At 36.9% G+C, this 27,917-nt stretch overlaps 1 protein-coding gene across 3 annotated transcripts in view; it reads left to right on the top strand.

Moving 5' to 3' along the window:
• MID2 (midline 2) overlaps positions 1-27,630 on the top strand; it is a gene marked incomplete at its 3' end in the record, with an annotated part of 523,130 nt that extends 495,500 nt beyond the window's left edge. For 2 of the 3 annotated variants that reach the window (XM_080718702.1, XM_080718701.1), the window contains exons 4-10: positions 978-1,085; positions 2,429-2,577; positions 14,511-14,638; positions 16,276-16,509; positions 24,409-24,570; positions 26,674-26,881; positions 27,228-27,630. In XM_080718702.1, the coding sequence (XP_080574828.1) occupies positions 978-1,085; positions 2,429-2,577; positions 14,511-14,638; positions 16,276-16,509; positions 24,409-24,570; positions 26,674-26,881; positions 27,228-27,630 (1,392 nt within the window). The remainder of the gene's footprint in view (positions 1-977; positions 1,086-2,428; positions 2,578-14,510; positions 14,639-16,275; positions 16,510-24,408; positions 24,571-26,673; positions 26,882-27,227) is intronic. The other variant, XM_080718703.1, reaches the window with a different exon arrangement.
• Positions 27,631-27,917: the final 287 nt, after the last annotated feature.

Here is a 27,917-nt window from a genome sequence, read left to right as displayed (position 1 = left end):
GAAAGAACTCAGTTTGAATTCTGGCTAGCTGTGTGATTTGGAGCAAGTCACTAAAATTTTCTGAGCCCCAGTTTCCCCATCTCTGAAATGAGAATAAAAATGTTTCCTATATTATAGAGTTATAATGATAATTACCTGACATTTTATCTATAAAGGACTCAAAATATATTACTTTCTTTTTCTTTCTTTCCCTTTGGCAGCCCAAATATTCCCTGCTTCCATGATGGGGGCTCTGTACAACCTCATATCAATAGTAAGAGAGATGAGGAGAAGGAGAAACTAATCCATGGAAAGACAATGAAGAACAGTGTTTTTTTTATCCCAATCCCACCCTGACTTTGCAGTAGAGAAATTTGATGTAGTTAGAATCTCAAAATAGGAAAGATATTCTGGTACTGGACAGTAAGTCTTCTCCAGGGTGAGAATTACTAGTAAAACATAATGCCAACTATATGAAAATATCCACACATTCATATATTTAGTGTGAAAGTATATCTGCAGATTCATATATTTTAAATTAGAAGGAAACAAGAAGAAATGAAAACATTTTTTGTTAGGACAATAGAAATATGGTTTTGCAATGCTATCTTCATATTATGATGCCTGTGGAGGAGTATCTTCTTTTCTTTGCATACATAAATCTCCTTATCCTCTTTCCAAAAGAACAGCAGGAGGAAAGGGTACAGGATCAAAGGGAATCACACAGTGGGAATAACATGCCCCCATCTCATCTGTCCTTTTGCCCAGCTTTCCATTAACCATCACGATCTGCCAGAGGCCTGGAGACCTTCCTATCTGTGGTGCTTCAATGCCCTTGCATCATTAATATCATCATCTCTACTCTTCTTCTAGGAGTGGATCTTATCGAGGGAGGTATGGAAGAAGTTCTGCATGTTTAGCTGTCAGTCCGAACCTTTTAGAACCAACAGGAGACAGAGGCAACAATCACTGTGTAATATTCTGGGCTCTTTTGGCAGGTGAATACTGCTATGCATGAGGCAAAACTTATGGAAGAATGTGACGAGTTGGTAGAGATCATCCAACAGAGGAAGCAAATGATTGCTGTCAAAATCAAAGAGACAAAGGTAAAGCATAGCACTCCAGTGAGGCCAAGGAAGAGTTGACCTTTTAAAAATGTCAGAATTTGATCCCAGTGATTGCAGTTTTAGTTTAGATCATGAAAGCAGAAAGAAATGAGGCTGTGGGGAGAGAGGCACAGAAGCAATCTTTGGCCTTAATGCTATGAAGTTAATAAAAAAGATGGCATTTCTGGATGCTGGAAACATCTTATACCTGACCTGGTTGGTAGACAGATGTAATATGCACATTAATTGAGTTGTACATGTGGGATTGAGTGATTTGCTGTTGTGTAATTCAATATAAAAAAGTAAAAGAAAAAAGTAATGATAAAAAATTTAGATTATGGGATCGTGAATGCCAGTTATGAGTATTTAGGGCATAATCTGAAAGGTGTTGGGAAGCCATTTGAGAAGAGTGATTGATATGTCAGAGATGTGCTGGGTATATCAGAATGGGATGATGATGAAGTTAGAAATATAAGTTATAAGGATTATGGAATGACTCTTGGTATACATTGTTGAAGACCTAAGCAAGATTAGTAACATAGAAGGGAAGAACATAATAAGTTGCTGACAAGAAATGATGGGAATCATTCAGTTGATTAGATATAAAAATGGAGACAGAGAAAAGTCAATGAAGAATCCCAGGTTTCTAACCTGGGGACTGAAAAATCAAGGTCAAAGAGGTCATATGCACATCTCCATGCAGCTATATGGATTAGAGTTTTAGGTTTGTTAGCCTGCTGGTCAATATTAATAATTATAAACTCATGGTGCAATGTGAAAAGTTTTGAGAGCCTGGTATGATGACCAATATTTTGTGCCATGCTGGGTGGTTCAAGCCAATACAGGAATTGAAGTTTCCAAGAATACAGATTTGTGAACACACAGGTATACATGAAGAAATTTATATACAGAAATGTAGATACTCATAAAATATGAAGTATTTATATTAAACATATATGTAAAATATATATTGAAAATAAAATGTAAAATATGGTAATCTCTGAATGGTAAGGTTTCTTTTTGTACTTTTAATATTAAATTTTCTATAATGAGTATGCATTGCTTTTGCAATCAGAAAAATAATATTAATACCGAGAGGAGATAGATAACTGAGAGTACATAACTCAGTGCACCATAAGTAAGAGAACTATAAACTTGAGGAGGGGCTAGCAAGACAGACTTAGAGGGTAGGATGAGAAGGCGAATTGTTAGTAGAAGGGCCATGGCATATTAATAAGCCTTATTTTTATAATCGCTGCAGCAGATCTCCTTCATGTTGTTTTATTGTTTTTATTTAAGCATTGTATGTTTTATCTTGTTTTTTTTTTACTAATTCCTTTAAGGTTATGAAACTCAGAAAGTTGGCACAGCAGGTTGCTAATTGCCGCCAGTGTCTTGAACGGTCAACGGTCCTCATCAACCAAGCTGAGCATATCCTGAAAGAAAATGACCAGGCACGATTTCTCCAGTCTGCAAAAAATATCGCTGAGAGGTGGGCTCTTTATATTCTTTGGAAATGCCCACTCTTGTGAAAAGAGGCCAGCTTAAAGTCACTTAATTCTGTTCAGGCATGTATGTAGCATCTGCAACATGAATATTTTATCAGCTAGGTAATTGTTGAGCCTCAGTTGTAAATTGTCCTATGGATTTCTGGAATTTTCTCTCCATCTTGGGAGTCTACCTGTTCTTTTAATACACAACCAAACATGAGGCCTACCTACTGCTTTATCTCCCTGCATCTTATTTTGGGCTTGAATTTTCTGTGATGGTGGTTTAGAAGCAGAGAAACTTGTTATTACATTGATAGATATGTGCCTTTCCCAAGTCAACACATGGTTTCTATTGTTTTCATTTAGTCTTGCATAGGTTCTTAAGTTTATCTGGCTTACTGCCTCTTTTTTAGAAAAAAATTACTCAGAACCCCCCACCTCTGGGAAATTTACCTTTTTAAGTGAATAAACAGAAAGATGCAGGGGCAAATTTGCATTGTTTTATGCATCTATGTTTTGTTCTAGCAGCCCCTGGTGGATAGTATTGTCCACTATGAGAAACTATGAAAAGTAAAACATTATTCAGTATTGTCACTAAGGCTTCAAGGGGCTGGATCATTAATGCTCTAGCCATTGAAGCTCCTTCGCATCCCCTTCTCCAGTGAATCTCACCTCTGCTCCATTTCATCCACCAACTTCCATGGACCACATGATAAACCTCTGCATCACTCAGAATTGCGCTGAAATCATACATGAAAGCCTCCCAATTTCTAATTACAACCTCCATGCTTATAACTCTTTTTCCTTCAAATGCATCTATTCTTCAACTTTATTAGTACTGCTAAGTCATGACTCCCTTACTTTTTTCCCTACATACCAACTACCTCCTTTCTTCACTCTGTGATTTCTTGCTTCCTTTATTCTCTTTTTTCCATCTGTCCAATTCCCTTGCCTATTGTTCTTCCATTACACCACCTTGATGAAATTTCAACCCAGAGTCAGCCCATTATTCTCCCCCTTTTCATGCCTGTATCTTTGTGTGTGTGTGTGTGTGTGTGTGTGTGTGTGTGTGTGTGCATGTGGTACTAGAGATGGAACCCAGGGGCTTTCTACCCCTGGGCTACACTCCCAGTCCTATTTTATATTCTATTTGGAAACAAAATCTCACTAAGTTGCTTAGAGCCTCACTAAGTAGCTGAGGCTGGCTTTGAACCCATGTGATTCTACTGTCTCAGCCTCCCAAGTACTGGGATTACAAGCCTGAACCACCACGCCCAGCCTTCCATACCTATATCTGCGTTTCAGAGACTCGCTGGAGAAAAATAATACAGTCAAAGAGATTGGCCCCACCGCACCATAAATTTATGGCTTCTAATTATCACCTGGGCCCTCAGTACTGACCTGAAATCTTTTTATGTCTCATTGGTCAGCTTTATTTTCTAACACATCTCTTGCATTCACTTCAAAATTCCAACTCTCCTGCCTTCCTGCTTATGATCAACAAATGTCCTCTTATTTTACTGAAAAAGGTATCAAATGATAAATTTTTGAACTTCTCATATCAAACTGTTGAACATATCTCCATATCCATTGTTTCCACATTCCTTCTGTTTATAATGAAATGTTCCTTTCATTTTTTATTTGGCCACATGCCCTTTTTGTCCTTAGCTTCAATTTCTCCCCCTATATAGCTGACCTCACATCTGTTTTTTTTTTAATGTGTGCATGTGATATTGGTTATTGAACACGGGCATTCTATCTCTGAGTTACAACCGCAGCCCTATTTTATCTATTTGGAAATAAGGGCCTCGCTAAATTGCTAAGGCTGTCCTTGAACCTATGATCCTACTTTCTCAGCCTCCCAAGTACAAGGGTGACAGATATGTGTCACCACATCTGGTTCACATCCACTTTAAAACCTACTACTGTCTCTCTTGCCCCACAACATTCCTTTCCTCGTATCCCCACTAGCTGTCACCCTATCCCTACCTTGACCTCCCCAGCGAATCTGCTTATAAGACTTTCCAGCTCTTCACACCTAATTTACCCTAATATTTAAAATGTATGTCAGCTGGGTGTGGTGGCGCACGCTTGTAATCCCAGCATTCAGGAGGCTTTGACCGGAGGATTGTGGTTCGCGGACAGCCTCAGCTACTTAGTGAGGCACTTTGTAAATCAGTGAGACCCTGTTTCAAAATAAAGAATAAAAAATAGGTCAGGGGGGTATAGCTCGGAGGTCGAATGCTCCTGGGTTTCATCAACAGACATGCAAAATAAACAAATAAATGCATATCAAAGTGATACCTTGTACATAATTAGAAAATAAAATATTATTGAAAATCATACCACATTAAATATCAGTCACCATCTCCATTTTTGGTTCTCTAATAATAGTAATAATAGTGCTTACTGTATTGGGCATTATTTTAAGGCTTTATAAATGTTAACACATTTAATCCTCACAAAATCATTATGTGGTACCCACTACTATTATCCCCATTTTACAAATGATACAACAAAGCTTAGAGAGGTTAAGAAGCTTGTCAAAGATTGCCCAACCGGTAAAAGACATAGTCAAGATGGAACTCCAGCAAGTCTAGTGCTATCATACACATTTTTACAACAAAGCCAAACAATTTCTTTTTTATTTCTTTTTTTTATTTTTGTGTGGATCATATTGAAAATGGCAAACATTCAGACTGTGCTTGGTGCCCACTCCTTCCCCCATTGTCCCTTACCCCCTACCAACAATGAGTGTCCAGGCTGACCATTCTACATTCATACTTTTACACATATTCAGATGTAGCTCCTCCTTTAATCAACCTTAGCCTTCTTCATTTCTTACTCCCCTCCATTTCAGCTTTGCTGAGGCAAAGAATTTCAACCATATTGGTGTTTCTATTGAAATTACCTCTACATTTCTTTCTTCTTTTTTTTTTTTTGTGGTGGTACTGGGGTTCCTGGAAACCCTTCTACCTCCGGGCTACACTCCCAGACCTATTTTATACCTTTTTATTTTTGGAAACAGGGTCTCTTAAGCCAGTGAGGCTGGCTTCGAACCTGTGCGATCCTCCTGTCTCCACCTCCCAAGCGCAGGGATTACAAGTGAGTGCCACCACACCCGACTGGCTGACCTCTACATTTCTAAATTACATTTAAGTTTTCTTTTCAATGACTACTCTATTAACTCCTCCAGTGTATTTTTTTGTGGGTCTGGGGGTGGAACCCAGGGGCATTTGACCTCCGAGCTATAACCCCTGCCCTATTTTTTTTTTTTTTGAAACAGGGTCTCACTAAGTTGCAGAGGGCCTCACTAGGTAGCTAAGGCTGGCCATGAACCGCGATCTTCCTGTTTCTGCTTCCCAAATGCAGGGATTACAAGCATGTGCCACCACACTCAGCACCAGTGTATCTTTTATCTTAGATATTGCAGTTTTTATCTCTAGAATTTGATTTGTGTCTTTGACAAAATGTCTTCCACACCTCTACTTAAGATATTCAGCCTTTCCTTTAGCTTTTTAAACATATGGAATATAATTAAATAACGGTTTTAATGTTTTTGCCTGCTAATCCTAACATCTGTGTTAGATTTGGGTCAAGTTCAATTGGTTGCCTTTTCTTCTCATTATGGTTTTTTTTTTTATTCTTTGCATGTCTGGTGATTTTTTATTAGATGCCAGACTTTGTGAATCTTCTCTTGTTGGTTGTTGTGTGTTTGTATTCTTATAAATATTCTTAAACTTTGTTATGGGATGCAGTCATGTTGCTTAAAAATAGCTCAATCTTTTCATGTTTTGCTTTTAAGATCTGTTAGGTAAAAATCTGGGGGTGAATTCAGTGGTAGAGTTCTTGCCTATACTTTGCAAGGCCCTGAGTTCCATCCCAAACACTGGAAAGATTTTTTTTACGTGAGATCAGAGTATTTTTAGTCTAGAAACAAAGTTTCCTCACTACTGAGTCAAAACCTTCCTGAGGATTCTACGCAGTGTATCATGAATCATGAGATTTTCCAGCATATCTGGTGGGAACAGACACTGTTGACACTATTTCTGGTCCTATGTGAGCATTAGACATTGTTTCTTCTAATTTTTTGAGTGGCCTTTTCCCTAGCGTTTCCTAGTTTCATCACATGCATATGTTGATCAGTATTCTGCTGAATACTAAATGACAACTCCATGAGGCTCTCCGGAAATTTCTCTCTGTAGATTTTTTCCTGTCTAGCACTCTGCCTTGTGAACTCCAGCCAACTCAGTCTCCCTAGATTCTCCACTCTGCCTCTATTTGGCTCTGCCTGGATTTTTTTCCTTCGGTACAATTTTACTCCCTTTACTTTTTGAAACAAATTCTCCATTGTTTCTTAAGGAGAAAGTACATAGAAAAAAAGTTGTTCAAAACTTCTTGTCTAAAAAATATTTTAAATTAATTTCACACGTAGGGCGTGTCTCCCGACATCAGATGTTGTGTTGAGAAAGCCACTGACGCCTTGATACCTGAGTTTATGAATATGGCTCTCTCTCTGTGTGTGTGTGTGTGTGTGTGTGTGTGTGTGTGTGTGTGTGTGTGTGTGTTACTGAGGATTAAACCCAGGAGTGTTCTACATCTGAGCTTTGTTATTATTTATTTTTTTGGTACTGGGGATTAAACCCAGGGGCATTCTTCCTCTGAACTACACCCCAGCCCTTTTTATTTTTTGTTTCAAAATAGGGTCTCATTAGGTTTCTGAGAGTCTGGCTAAATTACTAAGGCTGTCCTTGAACCTGCAATCCTCCTGTCTCAGCCTCCCAAGTACTAGGATTACATACATGCGCCACCGCTCCTGGCTTTATTTATTTATTTTTTATTTTGAAACAGGGTCTCACTAAGTTGCTGAGATCTTCACTGTGTTGCTGAGGCTGGCTGTCAACTTGCATTCCTCCTATCTCAATCTCCCAGATACTGAGATTATAGGTGTGTACCACCATGCCCAGCCCGATTTATATTTTAAATGTGAAAGCCTTTAAAATTTAATTTAATTTTTGTTGGGCGTGGTGACGTACACTTGTAATCCCAGTACTTGGGAGGCTGAGACAGGAGAATCCCAGGTTTGAGGCCAGACTTATTTACCTAGTGAGGCTCTCAGCAACTTAGTGAGACCCTGTTTCAAAATAAAAAATAAAAAAAAATCAAGCTGGGAGGGTAGAGCTCAGAGATAGAATGCCCCTGGATTCCATCCCCAGTACCACAAAATTTTAATATTATTTTAATTGACAAATCATAATTGCATATATTCAAAGCATATATCATATATGTGGAATGATTAAATCATACTGATTAATATATATTTTCCCTTTTTTGTGGTAAGACATTTGAAATTTGCTCTCTTAGAGCTATTTTGAAATATAAAATATACTATTATTGACTATAGTCATCTTATTATGCAATACAATTTTAAAGACTACTCTTTCCGGCTAACTGAAATTCTGTACCCTTTTACGCAACAACTCTTAATTCCCTTCCTGCCTCCACCAGTCTCTAGTAGCCACTATTCTGCTCTCACCTTATACAAGTTAACCTTTTTCTTTTTTAGATTCCACATAGAAATGAAATTATGTGGTATTTATTTTTCTGCGCCTACTTAATTTTATTTAGCATACTGTCCTCTAGGTTTATTCCTGCTATCATAAATGACCAGATTTTCTTCTTTCTCAAGTTTGAATAATATTCCATTGTGTATAATGACATAATGATTTCAATCCCTTTGGATATATTAAAATTATGTATTATGATATATATATATATATATATATATATATATATTTAAGTTAATTAACATATACCTCACCTCACTTATTTTTATAAGATATACATACATACATACATACATACATACATACATACATAGAGGGGGAGAGAGAAATATTGAATGATTGATTATTGGATGATTTAGTCCTATTCTTGGTTTGTTTGGGGTACTCCTTAAAGTTTACTGTAATAGCTCTACTAAAATTTTCACCAGCACTGTGAAAGGGTTTCCTTTTCTTTACATTCTTGTTAATGTTTGTTATTTTTCATCTCCTTGATAATAGCCATTATAATTTAGGAGATTTAAATCTTATCTTTAATTCAGTTTTCCCAAAATTTCGTTAAGATTTGCCTTGGTTGCTCGTCTTTGAATATTCATTTTTTTGGACACTCAGTGAGTATTTCCAATCTGAAGACTAGTTATTTTTCTTTTTATTTTTTGTGGTACTGGGAGTTGAACTCAGGGGCATTCTACCTCTGAGCTATACCTCCAGACCTATTTTACTCTTTCTAAACTTTGAAATAGGGTTTCACTCAGCTGCTGATGGCTTCACTAAGTTGCTAAGGCTGGTCACTAACCTGCAGTCCTCCTGTCTCAGACTCCCAAGCATTTGGATTACAAGCATGCACCATCACACCCAGCTACTAGTGACCTTTAGTTTTGGAATTTTTTAAAAAAATTTTGTCTTTATAAGCCACATTATTGCTGTTGTAGAAATTTTTTGTATTATTCATTAATACTTTCTCCCTTTTATCCTCTCTCTTCTGTATTTTTTGGATTCTAGTTGATCAGGTGTTGAACATCCTAGATTTTGCCTCTAATTTAATAAAAACAACTTTTGTTTCCTATTTTATATGACTCTGTCTTCTTGTTTTACTATCTAAGATATTTCACCCAATCTTTCTATTAAAATTTTAATTTCAGCCGGGCGTGGTGGCGCACGCTTTTAATCCCCGCGCTTGGGAGGCTGAGATAGGAGGATCGCGCAGGTTCGAAGCCAGCCGCGGACGCAGGCTTGGGAGACCCTGTTTCCAAATAAAAATGTAAAAATAGGTCTGGGAGTGTAGCCTGGAGGTAGAAAGGCTTCCAGGAACCCCAGTACCACCAAAAAAAAAATTTTAATTTCAACATTCATATTTTTATGTATAAAAGCCCCTTCTTGATATTTGCTTCTTTCTTAGGATTATTGCTTTGTGGATACAAACTATTTATCTTCCTGATAATATTTTCATTTTTGTTTTCTTCATTCCGGCATGTAGCACACACTTGTAATTCTACTACTTGAGAGGCTGAGATAAGAGGATCATAAACTTTAAGACAGTCTCAGTAATATAGCAAAGCTCTCAGCAACCTAGCAAGACCCTGTTTTATTTATTTTTAACAAATGAGAGATTTATTTATTTATTTATTTATTTATTTATTTATTTATTTATTTTGGTGGTACTGGGATTCTTGGAAACCCTTCTACCTCCGGGCTACACTCCTAGACCTAGTTTATATATATATATTTTTTTAGTTTTGGAAACAGGGTATCTTAAGCCAGCGAGGCTGGCTTTGAACCTGTGCGATCCTCCTATCTCTGCCTCCCAAGTGTGGGGATTGCAAGTGTGCACCACCATGCCTGGCAAGACCCTGTTTTAAGGTAAAAAAAAAATAAGGCTGTGGGTATAGGTTGGAGGTAGAATGGCCCAGTGTTCAATCCCAATCCTCCCCCCCAAAAGTTTCCTTCAAATTCCTGCATTGTTTGTTTTTCTCTAAGCTTCTTTGTTCTATTAGTTTGTTTTGGTTTCTGTCTTTTTTCTAAATGTTTGGTAAGCATTTGGCTGCCTTTTTAAATTTAAACACTTAGAGGTATCTGGAAACTCAGAGGAAATAGAGGTAATTTGTTGCTTGCTGGACTTTGTTATATAGGATTATAAGGTGGAGCACCAACTTCTTATTGTAGGACTTCAAGTGTCAGTTCTGTGGGCATGTTTTCTTGGGTCAGTTTGCCTGGTAAGGAATTCAATTTCCTACTTTTGGTGAGGTGGGAGTTATAAGCCTGGATGCCAGCATTCTGGGAGCTAAGAAGGGAAGGGAACTGAGAGTTTTAAGTCTGCTTTTAGTATAATGTCAAAGCTCTACAGAAAACAAACCTCACATCTCCTGCCAGGATGAGGGTTGAGTGAATTTTGAGCTCTAGTTTTTCCTCATGAAAACTTTCAACTTCGTGACTCTAAATCAGCTTGATGTTGTTGGCTTCCTGATCTAGCTTTCTATGGTCTGTTATTGGTTACCACACATCCATCCCTTTCTAGCTTCCAAACATTTGCTGACAATCTCTTAATTGTTGGCATCTCTTTTTCCATTCTCTTTGTCTTTGTGGTTTATGATGTTTTATTATTTGTCATAACAGTGGGATTTCATGAGAGGAGGACTAACATATCTATTTTAACCACAATATATAGTCATTCTTTTTAACCCCTCTGAAATGTTTTCTCCCAGCTCCACATCATTGAAAGTATTCTTTTTAAGGTCACCAAATTAAGCCCATGTTGCTAAATATAACAGGTACTCCTTTGTTTCATCTTACTCTTTCACTTACTTGATACTTCAAAAGCATTTTTCTCTACTGCTCATTTTTACTTGAAATTGCTCTGTCCTTATCTTCAACCAACAGTCTTAGTTTCCTTCTTATTTGCCTGATTTCTTTTGCCTTTGTGAGTAACTCTTCCTTGGCCATTAATACTACTTTCTTCCTGAATTCATTTTTAGGAATATTATCTTCTCACATTCTCTTTGTTGCAAACTCCTTAGTTGGTTGGACTTTCAATTATCATTGAATTATCATCAATTACCATGAATTATCTATGTAAATACTTTTTTTTGGGTGGTACTGGGGTTCCTGGAAGCCCTTCTACCTACGGGCTACACTCCCAGACCTATTTTTACATTTTTATTTGGAAACAGGGTCTCCTAAGCCAGCGCACGTGGCTGGCTTCGAACCTGCGTGATCCTCCTGTCTCTGCCTCCCAAGCGCGGGGATTACAAGCGTGCGCCACCATGCCCGGCCTATGTAAATACTTTTTATAGGCTCTAGATAGCATATAGTATAGTTGGAATGGATTGGTTATCTATGTGGTATGACTTGAAAATCTTTTACCTAACCTAAACATCCTTCTTACTGGCCTCTCACAGAGTCTAAGATTCCTCTTCAACATTATTCACTGTATTGTGTTAAGGTACCATTATTTCAGCTAAGGTATCCCCTTCCCTTTACAAATGGCACTTCTTATATTATCTCTAACAGAGAGCAAGGCCTTGAGAGACTGCAACAAGATGCTAGTGTTGTGTTTTGCTGAAACATAGAAACAGGCATGCACACACACACACACACACACACACACACACACACACACACACCATAATGTTGCTTTTAACTTATTATTAAATTTCCAGCTACTCTTAACTTTTGTGAATTTAGTATCCTATTATATTTAAATATATATCACAAACATAATGTTATATTGCATATACTATATTATATCCTACATTTGAAACTTACAGACTTTCCCTCATATCATTATTAAACCTAAGTTCCAGTAGCCTAATGATATTTGATCTTTTGATGTATAATACAATATTCAATTCGGTCTCCATTGTTAGACAATACAGTGTTTTGAGCACCTTTGTAGTAATATCTTTACATATATCTCAACTATTTCCTTAGTAAAAATTGTATGAAGTAGAACTATAATGACAATATTTAATTTTAGATTATTTTTACATTTAATGTTAAATTACCCTACAAAATATCTATTTCAGTCCTAGTAAAAATATGTAAGCCAGGAGTGTTGGCACACACCTGTAATCAAAGTACTTGATAAGCCTAGGCAGGGCCAAAAGTTGGAGGCCAGCCTGGGCAACTTATTGAGATCCTGTCTCAAAATTTTAAAAAACGGGCTGAAGGAGTAGATCAAAGGTAGAATGCCACTGGGTTTAATTCTCAGTGTCACAAAAAATGTAGGCATTACTTAATGTATAGGCACAAAAAATTCATATATAATCATTATTTGTATTATATGTGCTATCTTATTTTATTTTATATTTATTTGAGTTCTCATGTAACCGACTTTTTAATATATATCTTGACTGTTTGCTTTCATGCTTTTTTTGCAGTACTAGGAATGGAACCCAGGGGCATTGTACCTCTGAGCTACACCCCCAGCCCTATGTTTTATTCTTTATTTTGAAACAGGGTCTCACTGAATTGCAAAGGGCCTCACTAAGTAGCTGAGGCTACCACGATCCTCCTGTCTTAGCCTCCCAAATGCTGGGATTACAAACTTGTGCTACCACTCCCGGCTTTATCTGTGGGTTCTGTATCCGCAGAATTGTGTGTGGGAGGGAGTACTGGGGATTGACCCCAAGGGCAGTTCACCTCTGAAGTACAACCTTAAGACTATTTTATTTATTTATTTATTTATTTATTTATTTATTTATTTATTATTGTGGCACTGGGGATGGAACCCAGGGGCATTGTACCTCTGAGCTATACCCCCAGCCCTATTTTTTATTCTTTATTTTGAAACAGGGTCTCACTGAGTTGCAAAGGGCCTCACTAAGTAGCTGAGGCTGGCTGTGAACTGTGATCTTTCTTTTTCAGCCTCCCAAATGCTGGGATTACAAGCGTGTGCCACCACGCCTGGCTGTTTCTATGCTTTTTGAATGAACTGTTTCTTCTTCATTTGTCTATACCCCTGTTACTAATTTACTTGCTGCTCATTTGGAGGGACCTTAAAATCTGGCCTTTTTCCAATTTTGACCATTTATAATTCATTCAAAACAGCCATAATATTTCCTTAAAACATAAATTTGAGCCAGGTGTAGTGGTGCACACTTATAATCTCAGTACTTAGGAGGTTGAGACAGGAAGAATGCCGGTTTGTGGCCAGCCTCAGCAACATAGGAAGGAGCTCTGCAATTTAATGAGATCCTGATTAAAAAATAAAATAAAATAGGGCTGGAGGTATAACTCAGAGGTATAATGCCCCTGGGTTCAATTCCAAACACCAAAAGGAAAACAAAAAACGAATTTGTTAGCCAGGCATGGTGGAGTATGTCTGTAATCCTAGTAGTTGGGAGGCTAAGACAGAAGGCTCTCAGGTTCAAAGCCAACCTAGGTCAGCAACTTACTGAGATACTCAACAACTTAGTGAGACCTTGTTTCAAACTAAAAATAAAATAGGGCTGAGGGTGTAACTCTGAAGTAAAATGCTCCCAGGTTCAATCCCTAGTACCAAAAACACCTCATGAATTTGTTAATGTTATGTTCATAAATGAATGTGTCACTATGAATCTTACTATTTTGTAAAATTATAATGCACAAATAATTAAAAAACACAGATTTGAGCATATCACCCTACTGCCTCAAATACTTCAATAACTTCCATTGTTCTTAGGATAAAGGCCAAAGTTTGCCATGTGGCCTACAAGGCCCAGTAACTTTGTCCGCATTCTTCAGCCTTCAGGCAAGAGAGAACACACACATCTGCATTGCCTTTGCTTAGCTAACACCTATCCATCATATTTTATCAGTAACTTCTAGGGAGATTTCCCTTAGGTCCCAAATCCCTGCCAAGTGACTTAGTGTATGCTCTACTCCCTTTGTGGGAAGATAAAATTATTACAGCATTACATAATTACAGAATAATAAAATTAATCTTAAATATAAAAGAGCAAACAAATTATGGCATTTTTGGGAAGCCATTAACTCAGCTTGTTGGTTTGTTGATTATTATGAAAAAAAGAGGGAGAAAAAAATTTCTCGAACTGCTCTTCTCAAGCCTTCAGAGGTCTAGTTTTGATGCTGCCTACCAGATGGAAAATGATGCAGAGGGAGAAAAATCCTGTATTTACTTCTCAGAATTAAGACAGGATGGGGGAGTATGTTTGAGGGATGAACATATGTGAATAAATATGGTGTAAATCTTAATTGGTTCCTGACTATTAAAATGGAAATGGTTTCCATTGGAAAAGCACAGATACATTTTCACTTAACAAATCAAGACTTTTAAGTTATTTATTTTTCATCTCATTAAACCAGAAATCAAACACTGGATGAAGGTTGAAATCTTATTTTGATGTATATTGATGTTCTTTTCTTTTTTTCAGGGTCGCTATGGCAACTGCATCTTCTCAAGTTCTGATTCCAGACATCAATTTTAATGATGCATTTGAAAACTTTGCTTTAGATTTTTCTAGAGAAAAGAAACTTTTGGAGGGGCTAGACTATTTAACAGGTGTGAATATACTGTATTTTACTTCCCAATTTAATTCTTTCATTGTGATTTTACTCTAAAATAATCTGAAAAGGACAATTATTACAACAAAAATGTCTTTTATCTTTTAAATGATACATGTGTCTTTTTTGGGTACTTGGGATGGAACCCAGAAGCATTCTACCTCTAAGCTATACTTTCAGCCCTATTTTTTTCTTTATTTTTTTAAACAGGGTCTCACTGAGTTGCAAAGGGCCTCACTTACATAGCTGAGGCTGTCTGCAAACTGCAATTCTCCTGTCTCAGCCTCCCAAATGCTGGGATTACAAGTGTGCAGCACCATGCCTGGCAATACATATATCGTTTAAAAAATATATTTTATTTCATTTAACTGAAGTGAATGATGATTTTTAAAAATATTTCAGGGGTCAGAATTGGTATACCATATATTACTTAAAGATAAAACTCAAATTGCTGATGAAATTCTCTTTATGAATTTATCAGCTATACATTTTATTGGTAATAAAGGATATAATATAGGTGGAAATTAAAGAATATTAGGTAATATCACACATTGGAAGATTAGGAAGAAAACATTGGAAGATTAGGAAGAAAACTAAGAAATTTCTGCTTACAATTTTAGAAAATAAGGGATAGCAAACAAATGAGATCCTTCTTGATCTTTGTTTTCCTTAAACGTGAGTCACCTCAGTCCTACTAAGACTTTATCCTCCCTAATTTTGTTCATTTTTTTTCTTATAAAGCATAATATATATTAGAACTTGTAGGACTAAGGGTTAGTTTTCACAGTAAGGTTTGCATATAAGAAACACATGTCAAAAGTAACAGGGTACAATTGTTAAAATGTCCAAAATAAAGCCAAAAATATCTACAAAAAATGAAACAAGCAAATAAGGGATGCAACTAGTTTCCTACCTTTGGCATTATTGAAGGGTCGTTTCATGAGAAAAAACACACACTCATGTTATGTATGTAGCTATTTAAATAAATAAATTAGCATAGCTATCATTTATTAAACATCTACTTAATTCTAGACACTGTATATTACTTTTATAGTATTATCTTCACAACAAATCTATAAGGTAATTATAATTCCCATCTCACAGATGGAAGAACTTATTTTAGTTTGCCCTTGAATATACTGTCCAATATACTTTAATAATGGAACTTGATTTGAAATAAAATCAAATAGAATGAGGGCTATGTAATAAAATTGTGTAACTACTTTTCTATAATATATACAAATGTGCTTACACAGGGTAGGTTAAAAACCTAGGGCAAACATCACAACAGCAGGTTTGTATCTTAGCTTAAAATATTTTCATCATTGAAACAAAAGTGGTTCAGGGGAGTTTTAGACCTCAGCATTTTGCCTCAAATTGCATGTTTTTTGCAATCTAATCCTTATCTATTAAGAAAAATCTCTTCAGGATGGGGTATAGCTCAGTGGTAGAGAGCTTGTCTAGCATGCATGAGGCCTTGGCTTTGATTTTCAATCTGCAAAAAAAAAAAAAAAAACAAAAAAAAACCTCTCCAAGAGATATTGAGTTAGGCTTATAGTGAGGTTTAAAGTGAGAATCATAAAATTCCAAAAGAGCATTTGCCTTCCTTACCTTCTTTTCTACCATTTCTTACAGCCCCAAACCCACCATCTATCCGAGAAGAACTCTGTACTGCCTCCCATGACACCATTACAGTCCACTGGATCTCGGATGATGAGTTCAGCATCAGCTCCTATGAGCTTCAGTACACCATATTCACTGGCCAGGCTAACTTCATCAGTAAGTCATGGTGTAGTTGGGGCCTGTGGCCAGAGATAAGGAAATGTAAGGAAGCAGTAAGCTGCTCAAGATTGGCCGGGGCGCCACGAGGCAAGTGTTTGTAAGACATGTTAGGTTGTTTAGTATAGTCTTTCATAGACAGTGTAAGCTCCCCAGGGTATTGTAAAGACCTTACTGATGGGTAACAAGCAAGTTGTGTATTTACTTGCTGGGCGGTCACTGGGGCCACTCTCATTTGTTTATGTAGTCCTTAACCTTTTCTCAATTACTCCATCTCATTTCACTCTCCTAAGGAGAGCATTGTTCAGCATTTGTTCCTGGATAGCTAAGCCATCACCATTGTGTGTGAACATTTCTCACCTTGACTCTTCTTTCACTTCATTATCATGATGAAAGATGTTATGTTCAAAGACCTTTACTTTCTTTATCTACTTATCTGCATCAGTCATGATGATGTGCCTCGGTCACTTAACTTTACTCCCTCCCTTTCCATAACAAATTACAATAAATATAAAAAACATGTCAGTGGACCCCAAAATAAAAGGTTTTTATAAAGCATTTGTTTAGCTCACATATTATGATGGTTTCACCAGAATAGGAACTTAACTCACTGATTGCTACTCCAAAGGCTTTGAGGAAAGTTCCCCTCAATGTGCTGGAGGGGGCAGATACAAACTAAAGCGGAATTAAAGCTGGATTCAAGACTGGGACTCATTCTCACTCTATGGTTACATCTGCATGGCTGTAAATTGATATTTCATTTTCTATTTGGGCTTTGTATTTATGTCTGACTTCACAGAACAATATGAGAAGAGTTTTTCCAACTAAGCTCTCTTTATAGGTGTCCTTTTCCTGTTTTGTGACAATTCTGTGGCAGAAATATGTCTTGTGATAATGGAGGGGAGGGGAGATGAGAGGACATTTGAGAGTCAAACACTGAAAACACTTGCCTCGTACAGCTCCAACTTAAGCTACTTGGCCCCTGTAGCTGTGTTCCTGAGAGTCTCTTCAGGTTACAAAGTCACAAACTCTAAAGCCTCACTTACATACTTTTTTTGTACTTGTCTTTCATGTTCCAGGAAGTCTTAGAGCCAGGAACTGTGCTTCTCCCTTATATTGGGAGTCCAGTCATCTCCCAAGGGTTTAGAATAAGTCCAAGTAGTGAAAAGGATCTAAACGTTGTCACCTCTATTTTCAAGACTATATATTCCTTTGTAAAGAAAAGTCTGAAGGATAATTCTTAATAGAGATAGGACTGTGGTATCTTAGCGTTAGAATGGACCTTAGAAGGAATCTAAGTCTAATCTTCTATTCTGCCAGATATCTAGTAAATGATCATCCAGTCTCTGCTTGAACATTGCCAGTGTTGGGGAGCTCACTTCTACCAAAACAACCTATTCAATTATTGTACAGCTACAAATAATGCTCAGTGCTCCTTAATAAGAGGATTCTTTCTCTTAATAAATAAGATAATTATTATTATTAACAATAATAATTTTCATGTACATTGTGCTTTGCCATTCACAAACACCCAACATATATTATCTTATTTAGTTCCCATTCATTTTTACTTAACTGTATGAGATATTGATTTTATTTTAAAAAGAAGAAACTAAAGCTCAAGACAAGTGAGTTGCCCAAGGTCACAGAGCTATGAAATGATGGAGTCAAGTTTGGAAACCAAGTCTGTCAGAGTTCAAGCTTAGTGCTCCTTGAATTAAACCACAGCTACCAATTAGTTTTAGATTTGGCATTTTGTGCCTACTAAAAAACTTAACCCTTCACACATTGTTCTTCAGATAATTTTAGGTAACTATTATGTCCCTTGTAAATTTTATCTTTGTGTGGCTAGACACCTTTAGTTATTTCAGTTGCTCCTCATGTATTTAACATGTATTTCTTATCCTGATATCCTTTTTATGGATACTCTCCTATGCGTTATAAAATGTGCTGTCAAAACATGAATGCAAGGACTGGGGATGTAGCTCAGTGGGGGAGCACATGCCTAGTATGTGCAAGGCCCAGCATCTCAATAAATGAATGAATGAATGCATAAATACATTACAATATTCCAAAAGTGACCTGACCACTATACAGGCTAACTAGATAATTTCTCTTGTTACAAGAGGTGTTGCCTTCTTATCCTGAACCTTTTTTGGCAGCCTATTGACCACTGACTTAACTGGGCCTACAGTCAATTGAAATTCCCATGTATTCAAAAGGCTTTACCTATATAATTGTGCATCTAAACTGAAATGAAATGCTTTGAATTTATCCTCATTACATTTTATCTGGTTAGATTTGACCCCTCATTTCATCATGCCACAGCCGTTTTATTTTGTTTTGTTTTGGGTTTTGGTGGTTTTTTTTTTTTGATACTGGGAATGGAACCCAAGGACACTCTTCCTCTGAGCTACACACACAGCCCTAATATTTTTTTATTATTTATTTTGAAACAGGGTTTCACTTAGTTGCAAAGGGCCTCAGTAAGTAGTAGCTAAGGCTGGCCCCGAACCCAGATCCTCCTGTCTCAGCCTCCCAAATTCTGGAATTACAAGCATGTGCCACCACACCCAGCATGCCACAACCTTTTTGGATTCAGATTCTACCTTCCAGTACATTTACTTCCCCAGTCAGTCTGGGAAAGTTTTTCTTCAGTCATTGATGAAAATTTTTTTCTTCAGTCATTGATGAAAAATTTCAGTAGGACTAGAACAAAGGCAGATTCCTGAAGCAAAATTTCTTATGGCAATTGGAAACTATTTTACTGTAAATATAAATATGAAGATTCAAGGTGACAGTCAAGACTGACACTGTTGACTGAACCCCATTTCTGAGAGTTACTTTCCCCTGAGGTTTTTTCACATGTTCTTTATCCAGGAATTTCTTTCTTATTGTTTAAAATTAAGTCTGAAAAAGTGATTATCCCTGTTTCTCAACATTTTGCTTCACTTTTAACTTTCTTCCCACTCCTAATATTTTAAATTATCAAATGATAATAGTATTAGCTGAATGAAAATTCCAAAAGATATTGATCTTCCTGATTATTTTATGATCTTTCTTTCAGTTTTATGTTTTGTCTTGCACAATAATTGAGAAAAAACTAAATAACCTCTGTCTGGCCAGGAAGTCTATAGCACACTGCCACAAAAATAAAACCTCTATTTCACCTCCTTTGCATTCTCATGAAAATGTTCTTCACTATAGCTGTACACTCAAGTTCATAGATTTCCATATTGTGGTCTTTCCCTTTTGAACAAGAGGCATTTTTCTGTTACTATTATTTCCATTTTGTATGTCCTGTCTCACCATGCCTCAATGATACCCAAAAGATCACATATTTACCTTTTTAAATCTAAAAATAATTTCAAAGTAACAGAAAAGTTGAAAGACTAGAAGAAAGAAGACACATAAATGTTTACTCAGATCCAACTACTGTTAATATTTTGTCCCATATCCTTTATCATTTGCTAAAATTTTATATTTTTAGAATGATTTGAGAGTAAATTGCATACTTCATAGCCTTTCACCTCTAAATTCTTCAGTGTTTACTAAGAGTAAGGAAATTCTCTTACATAACCACAACATAATTATCAACCTTAAGAAATTTAACATTGATCTAAACCACCATTCATATTTCATCTTGACAACTAACCCAATAATATTAATTACAACATATAAAGAACTAATGTTGTCTTTCGTGGTCCAGGATCAGGTGTTAACATTTAATGTCTTACCTCCTTAGTCTCCTTTAGTCTGGAACATTTCCTCCAGCTCCTCTTGTTCTTTAATGGCATTGACATTTATAAAAATGACCTTTTAATTTTTTATCACATTGTTGTATATTGTGAGTTTGTCTGATCTGTCCTCACAATTATATTGAGGTCATGCATTCAAGGCTGGAATACTGCCTGAGTGATATCATGTCTTTAAGGTGTCTTGTCTGGGGGCATATGATGTCCATTTGCCCTCATCTTTGATGCTAATTTTGATCACCTGCCCAAGAGGTTGTCCAATTCCTTCACCATGTAGTACTTGTTTTTCTTTGGCCACTAATGAGCGATCCGTATTGTGATATCTTAAGATCATGAAAATATCCTTTCTTATCAAACTTATATCATCCCCACCCCACCCCTGTTTAGCATTATCTGATTATTCTTGCCTCATTCAGTATTTACTATGAGGATTATAAAGTTGTAAAGTGGTGATTTTCCAGCTGAGTACCCTCTCCCACTCTTTCCCATCTGAGTTGACCCTCAGATTTATTTTGATACCAAGAGACCCATTCTGTTATTTATTTATTTATTTATTTATTTATTTATTTATTTATCTATCAGCATGGACACATGAATTTTCCTTTACCAATGCTTTATAATTCTTCACTGTTCTTATTTATTTTGCCACTTAAAATTTCCAGCTCTAGACAGTATGAGCCTTTTAAGGTGACTCCTGGGTTCTTTTGAGAGTCTCCCATCATTTTCATTTAATACTTCATTACTTTCTGGCATGAAGTATATCTTAGGCTCATTTTGACCTTATCCTGTCCCAGCCTTGAAATCAGCCATTTTCCCAACAAGTGGGATAATGATATTAGATGCCAAGATGTGGGTTCTAGATATTCACATATGTAAGCATATGCACATATATAATATACATGCATATATACTCTACAGATGTGCGCATCTATATACACAAAAAAACTTATGCAATTGTTCCTTGGTATCCCTTTGTGATTTGTTTCAAGATCTCCTTAATATACTAAAATCTATAGATGCTCAAGTGCTTTTTATAAAATGGTATAATGTTTGTATATAACCTACACACTTCCTCCTGTATACTTTAAATCATTTTAGATTACTTATACTACCTGAATAGAATGTAAATGTTACGTAAGTAGCTACTGTATTGTTTAGGGAATAATAAGAAGAAAGATTGTACAAGTTTAGAACAGGTTTAGTTTTTAAACATATTTTCAACCTCTTTGGATACAGAACTTGAGGACAAAGAGGGCTAATTGTACATATTTTAGAAGCCATGTAGTCAATATAGTCACATCAGTACCCCCAATTTGACCCCATCCCCACAAGTTCTGTCTTGCCCTCCTCAATTCCATATTTATATGTTCCTCCATCCACAGTGAGAAGCCTATCTCACAAAATTGTCACTATATGTATTTATTTGCTCAGTATCATCACATATCTAAAATGCTTTCAGAATTACTTTGCTGAAATCACTAAAGAAACAAACCTCTTAACAATATTTCAGCATTTGTCTGAAGTTCTCCTACAGTCCCCAGTGCTTTGGTATGGTTGTTGTTCATTGTAAATGCGGTTATTTGTTTCAGTTCACCTTTAATTCTTACGTTTCCCATCCTTGTTGATTTAATTTTAATTTTTGAATTTATAATGTAACAGTATATTTCCTAAATAGAAAAACTCTACAAAAAGGTATACTTTAATCAACTTCATTACTTTCTTCATTATCATTCCTATTGTTTTTATAAATCCAAGCAAATATCATATGTTTTGTCTTCCTTTATCTCAAAAAGTAGCATACTCTATGTGCTCCATTCATTTAGCTTTTTTATTGACCATGTATCCTATAAAACACGCTGTGTCAGCTCATTGAGATCATCTTTATTCTTTTTTTCACAGCCACTTCTGAATGCATTGTGAAATTTGTTTTTATTTGAATATTTTTGTACTGTTGGAAATGTATCTGGAATATTATATACTCTTCTCTACTCTTCCCTCTTCTCTCTCTCCTCTCTCCCGTCTCTCCCCTTCCCACTCCCCCTCATACTGGGGACTGTGCCCAGGGGCATTCTACCTCTGAGCTATACCCCCAGTGCTATTTTTTTTAATTTGGAAACAGGGTCTCACTAAATTGCTAAGGCTAGCTTTGAACCTATGATCCTCCTGTCTCAGCCTCTCAAGTATGAGATTACAGCATGTGCCACCATGGCCAGTTAGTTTTCTCTTTGTATTAAAATGTCATTTGCAGTTATAATTTGAATTATTCATTGGTATATAGATAGGCATGACCTCATATCTTGTTCCTGAGTCTATCCATGTTGTCTTTACATGTGAATGGCTGGGCACATTCACATTCTCATTCTTCTTTCTATAGCATATCTGTTTTATTCCATAATTCTTTTTCTAGTTTTGTTCTTTTCCTAGTTTTACCTTTTTCTACCTCTTTATCAAGTAATTATAAAATTCTCTTGATCAAATCTGTTAAAAAACACTCATTACTTATTATTTCTAATTTCAAACCTTACTAAACTCTTTACTAGAGCTGCATATAAATGACTAAACTCACTGCTCATTTCCCTTGCTCTTTCCTTTCCATTCCTTGGTAGAACTGTGGTTTAATAATGGTAATATGACTAAAAGATAACAGAAAAGAATTGTCTAGATAATCCATAAGCTAGAATGTCATTTATTGAAAGCTAGCCAAATATATATGGTACTGGGGATGGAACTCAGAGGAATTCTACCTCAGAGCTACATCCCCAGCCCCGATTTTTTATTCTTTATTTTGAAACAAGGTCTCACTAAGTTGCAAAGGACTTCACTAAGTAGCTGAGACTGGCCATGAACTGCGATCCTCCTGTCTCAGCCTTCCAAATGCTGGGGTTACAAGTGCCTGGTGTTTTTAATTACATATATTTTCTCTCTCTCTCTCTCTCTCTCTCTCTCTCTCTCTCTCTCTCTCTCTCTCTCTCTCTTTTTGGCGGGTCTGGGGATGGAACCCAGGGGCATTTGACCTCCGAGCTACACTCCCTGCCGTATTTTTTATTCTTTATTTTGAAACCGGGTCTCACTGAGTTGCAGAGGGCCTCACTAAGTAAGTAGCTGAGGCTGTCCTTGAACTGCGATCCTCCAGTCTCAGCCTCCCGAATGCTGGGATTATAAGCATGTGTCACCACGCCCAGCATTACATATATTTTCTCTTTTAAATCAATGTATATAGTCTAAAAACTTTCTAAAGGAAAAGTATAGACCACTGATATCTTTTCCTATTTGAGACGGAAACATATTCTAGACAATAGTGTGTTCCTGGACCACTCAACGGCAGGCCAGTATGAGAATTAGAGCCAGGAAAGAGTAAAAATGTATGATGCCATATTATTATGATATCTTGCTTTTTGTTCATCATTTGATCACTTTGACCTTTTTTGAGACCTTGGAGCTCAGTAATTTTGGGAGGTAAAGGTGAGGATGAGGTACAGTAGAATTATAAGTCCTGAAAGCCTCACTGCCTTGCAGAGTCAAAGCAGCACTCGTTCACCCCATGAAATGTGATTTAGTGAAGAGAACACTTGACTAGAATCAAAAGAGAGCAGAGTTCTATTCAGCAACATCACCATCTGTGCCCTTGGAAAAATCACTTCTATCCTCTCCATCCTAGTTTCCCACTCATGTAAAATGAGAGAAATTTGATGTCTAGGTGTCCTTTCTGTTTTGAGTTTTCATATTTCTGTGCTGTGCACAGGACTGTTTCATCCACTTTAGGCGAGATTCATCTCTCAGAGGAATGGACATTTTGGGGTAAAGATTCAGAGACTCCATAAGCATGGTGATTCTGTATTTTGGTACAATGGTCATAACTTATGTTGTCAGAAAACTGAAATAATCTAACTTTTGCTAATGGTTGTATTAAAATCCATGAGCAAAGAGCCTGGCATAAGCCTAACTCTGTGGGAGAAAATCAACATTGGAGTCCTAAGTCCTAGTTCATCTCTTATGTCTTCCAAGACTCAAAAAAATTGATTCATGGGAGGGGGAGTTGTGATTGAAATTCCCTGTGTTTTTCATCCTGTTTCTCTCTCTCTCTCTCTTCTCTCTCCCCATCCCCTCCCCCCTCCCTCCCCATCCCCCTCCCCCCTCTCTTTCTCTTTCTCTTTCTCTTTCTCTTTCTCTTTCTCTTTCTCTTTCTCTCTCTCTTACCTATTGGTTGATGTCCTTGTCTTTCTCCACTTTACAGGCCTATATAACTCAGTGGATAGCTGGATGATTGTGCCCAACATTAAGCAGAACCATTATACAGTGCACGGACTCCAGAGTGGGACACGCTACATCTTCATTGTTAAAGCCATAAATCAAGCAGGCAGCCGGAACAGTGAACCTACCCGACTAAAAACAAACAGTACGTTGTAGTGTTTACAAAAGGAAATATCTATTTTCCTCTTCAGGCTAGGGAGGTTAGTTACCTTGGGCAGGCATCACAGCAGTTCCTGAGAGCAGTAGCACTGGGTAGAGGAGCTTTATTTACTCTTGTAGTTTGTGCTTCGAGTTTGTTGGTGTCTGTATGAGTCAGTCTTTTCATCACTGTGACCAAAATATCTGAAGAGAGAAACTTAGAGGAGGCAGGGTTTATTGGTTTGTGGTTTCAGTGTATGGTTAGCTGGCTTCCAAGCAGAAATGTCAGGGCATGGCAAAGAACAGCTGCTCATCTCATAGTAGATGGGAACCAGAGTGAGAGGGAATGAGAAAGAGAAGGAGAGAGAGAGAGACAGACAGAGAGAGAGAAAGAGAATATGGCATCCAGGGACAATACAGTAAATTAATTCAAGTTATTAATGCATTGATGGACTTATTCACTAATGAGATTAGAGCCCTGATTCAATTATTTTACCTCTGAATATTTTTTGTATTTCCAATAAATGAGTATTTCCATGGGATATTCTATAGTCTAACCACAACAATGTGCATGGAGATTTGTGGTCAAAGAGATACATAAATTTCTGGAAAGCTGGGCCAGGTGTCACACACCCGTAATCCTGGTACTTGGGAGGCTACAATAGGTAGATCACAGGTTCAAGGCTAGTCTTAGAAACTTAGTGAAACCCTGTTTCAAGGTAAAAGATATAATAAGGCTGTGAGTGTGGCTTAGAGGTAGAATGCCCCTGGATTCAACCCCTAGTACCAGAAATTTTTTTAAAAAAATAATAGCTGGGTGCTTGTGAGAATATAAGTAAAACGTTTTTCTCTGCTTTCTAACCCCCATACTTAGGGGACAATTGAGTGAAAGAACATTCTTTGTGATATACTAACAAAACTCTACTACAGAGAAGCTATATCTGTTAAGCATTATTTTGATAGAAAATAAAAGAAAATGCAACTAACATAGCTTAAAATAGTATTTATTAGTATCTTAAACAAATAGTGGTTTTCTGTCTCTCTCATGTAGCAAGAAGTTTGAAGGTAGACCGTTCAGGGCTGGTGCACCAGCCCTGACATCATAAAAGGCACAGGCTCTTTCTCCCTTATGAATTGGCTTCTGTTCATATGGTCAGAAGATGGTCAGTACAAATCCAAATGTCATGACAGGAAGATGGTGGAAAAGTGCTAGTACACATGATAGCTTTCTGCTTTATTGGGAAAACAGAAACTTTCCCAGAAGTTGCCACCACTCTGAGTTCTGTTTCTGTCTTCTTAGCCACTCCTGGAAGCAAGAGAAGCTAGGAGATCGAATAAAAGAGAAAAAGTAGAGAATGGGCACTGTGCTAGCCAATAGTGTTGGTCACAGAAGCATTTCAAATAATAAGGTTTTTTGCCATACCCAGCAACTGCCCCCTCATAACAATGCTTTTGTTATGTGATTATAAGGAATTCTCTGTTGTGAATGATCCTTTTACAACAAATATTTTCTCTAATAATTGATTATGTAACAGTCACTCTAACAAGCTGCCAAATTATATGTTGTTTACTCCAATTTTACAAGATAAAACCTGTCCTGTTCCTGAGTTCATTTCAGGATCTTTTGTTCTGCCACCAAGCAGCAGTTGCCTCATAAGACACCCACATTATCCCACTTCAAACACAACACTCCTCCCTTACAATCTACCTAAATCCCAAACACCCACTAAAATATAGCAAAGTACAAAACATACTTGAGGACATGACTTTCAAAGCTCTCTTTTAACTTGATAATATATGATGGGGGACACCTTACTAGCTTCTATTTCTTGGACTATGACTTCTAGCAAAGTACTCATATGAGAGATCCACATTTTTCCCACACTAGGGAAATAAATACCTCCATGAAATCATTTTATGGGAGATTGACCTCTATTTAATTGAAAACTGTAGCTTCTGGTATATTTCCTTAATATAATCTAAACAGCAGCAAACTTGCACTGACCCAAAAATGATTATCATATCAAGGGTCCCCTGCTAGTGATGGTCATGAAAGATAAAGGTAAAATTCTTAAATATTTCATTATTTCTATTTTTCCTCATTTTTCAGGCCAACCCTTTAAACTAGATCCCAAAATGACTCACAAGAAGTTGAAGATTTCCAATGATGGCTTGCAGATGGAAAAGGATGAAAGCTCTCTGAAGAAAAGCCATACTCCAGAGAGGTTTAGTGGCACAGGGTGCTATGGGGCAGCAGGAAATATATTCATTGACAGTGGCTGCCACTACTGGGAGGTGGTCATGGGTTCCTCAACATGGTAAGTGGATCCCATTTTTACTTTCTCTTAATACCTCTATTTTTTGTTTCCTATTAGCTACAGCACAGCCATAATACCTATAAGTCAAGGTTAAAATGTATCTGATAACAATAAGTGATAGAAAAATTGGCAAGCTTTTAAAATAAAATTATGGAAAATATATTATGCTAAGGGATGGAAATTGCTACATCACTCTAATACTAACTTCTAAAGATTAGTATGCATGTAAATGTAACTGTTTAAGGAAGAAATATACATTCTATATCTTATATACCCTATATGATGTCTACCACAACTCAGAATATTCATAAATGTTTATTTTTCTCTCCTTTCTGCTATCTCCCAGGTATGCAATTGGTATTGCCTACAAATCGGCTCCAAAGAATGAATGGATTGGCAAGAATGCCTCCTCATGGGTCTTCTCTCGCTGCAATAGTAACTTTGTGGTGAGACATAACAACAAGGAAATGCTGGTGGACGTCCCCCCACAGTTGAAGCGTCTAGGTGTCCTCCTGGATTATGATAACAACATGTTGTCTTTCTATGACCCAGCTAACTCTCTCCATCTTCATACATTTGATGTGACTTTCATTCTTCCAGTTTGTCCGACATTCACAATCTGGAACAAATCCCTAATGATCCTGTCTGGCTTGCCTGCCCCAGATTTTATTGATTACCCCGAGCGGCAGGAATGTAACTGCAGACCACAAGAATCCCCCTATGTTTCTGGGATGAAAGCTTGCCATTAAGTTTCAAGAGAGCATATAATTCACTGGCTCTCCAGTTCAGCAGTACTTTCCCTCTTAAACCTCAGTTAGTGTTCAATATATGAGATACAAAATAAAGTTCATCTGAATCATCCAAAATAAGTAGCTATTGTAGATTTAATTTTTGTGCATTAAAAGCTTGTATTTGAGTTAATGTATTGAGTTTCTCAGAACAAATTATCTGAGTAGTCTGGGTTCAAGCCATTGGAGAAGAAATTTAGATCATGCCTCTGTTGTCATTGGAGAATTAAAAATCTTCATTGACTTAG

Source organism: Muscardinus avellanarius (assembly GCF_963383645.1).
Source record: "Muscardinus avellanarius genome assembly, chromosome: X".
Lineage (NCBI taxonomy): Eukaryota > Metazoa > Chordata > Mammalia > Rodentia > Gliridae > Muscardinus > Muscardinus avellanarius.
This window is presented reverse-complemented; position numbering and strand designations above follow the sequence as displayed.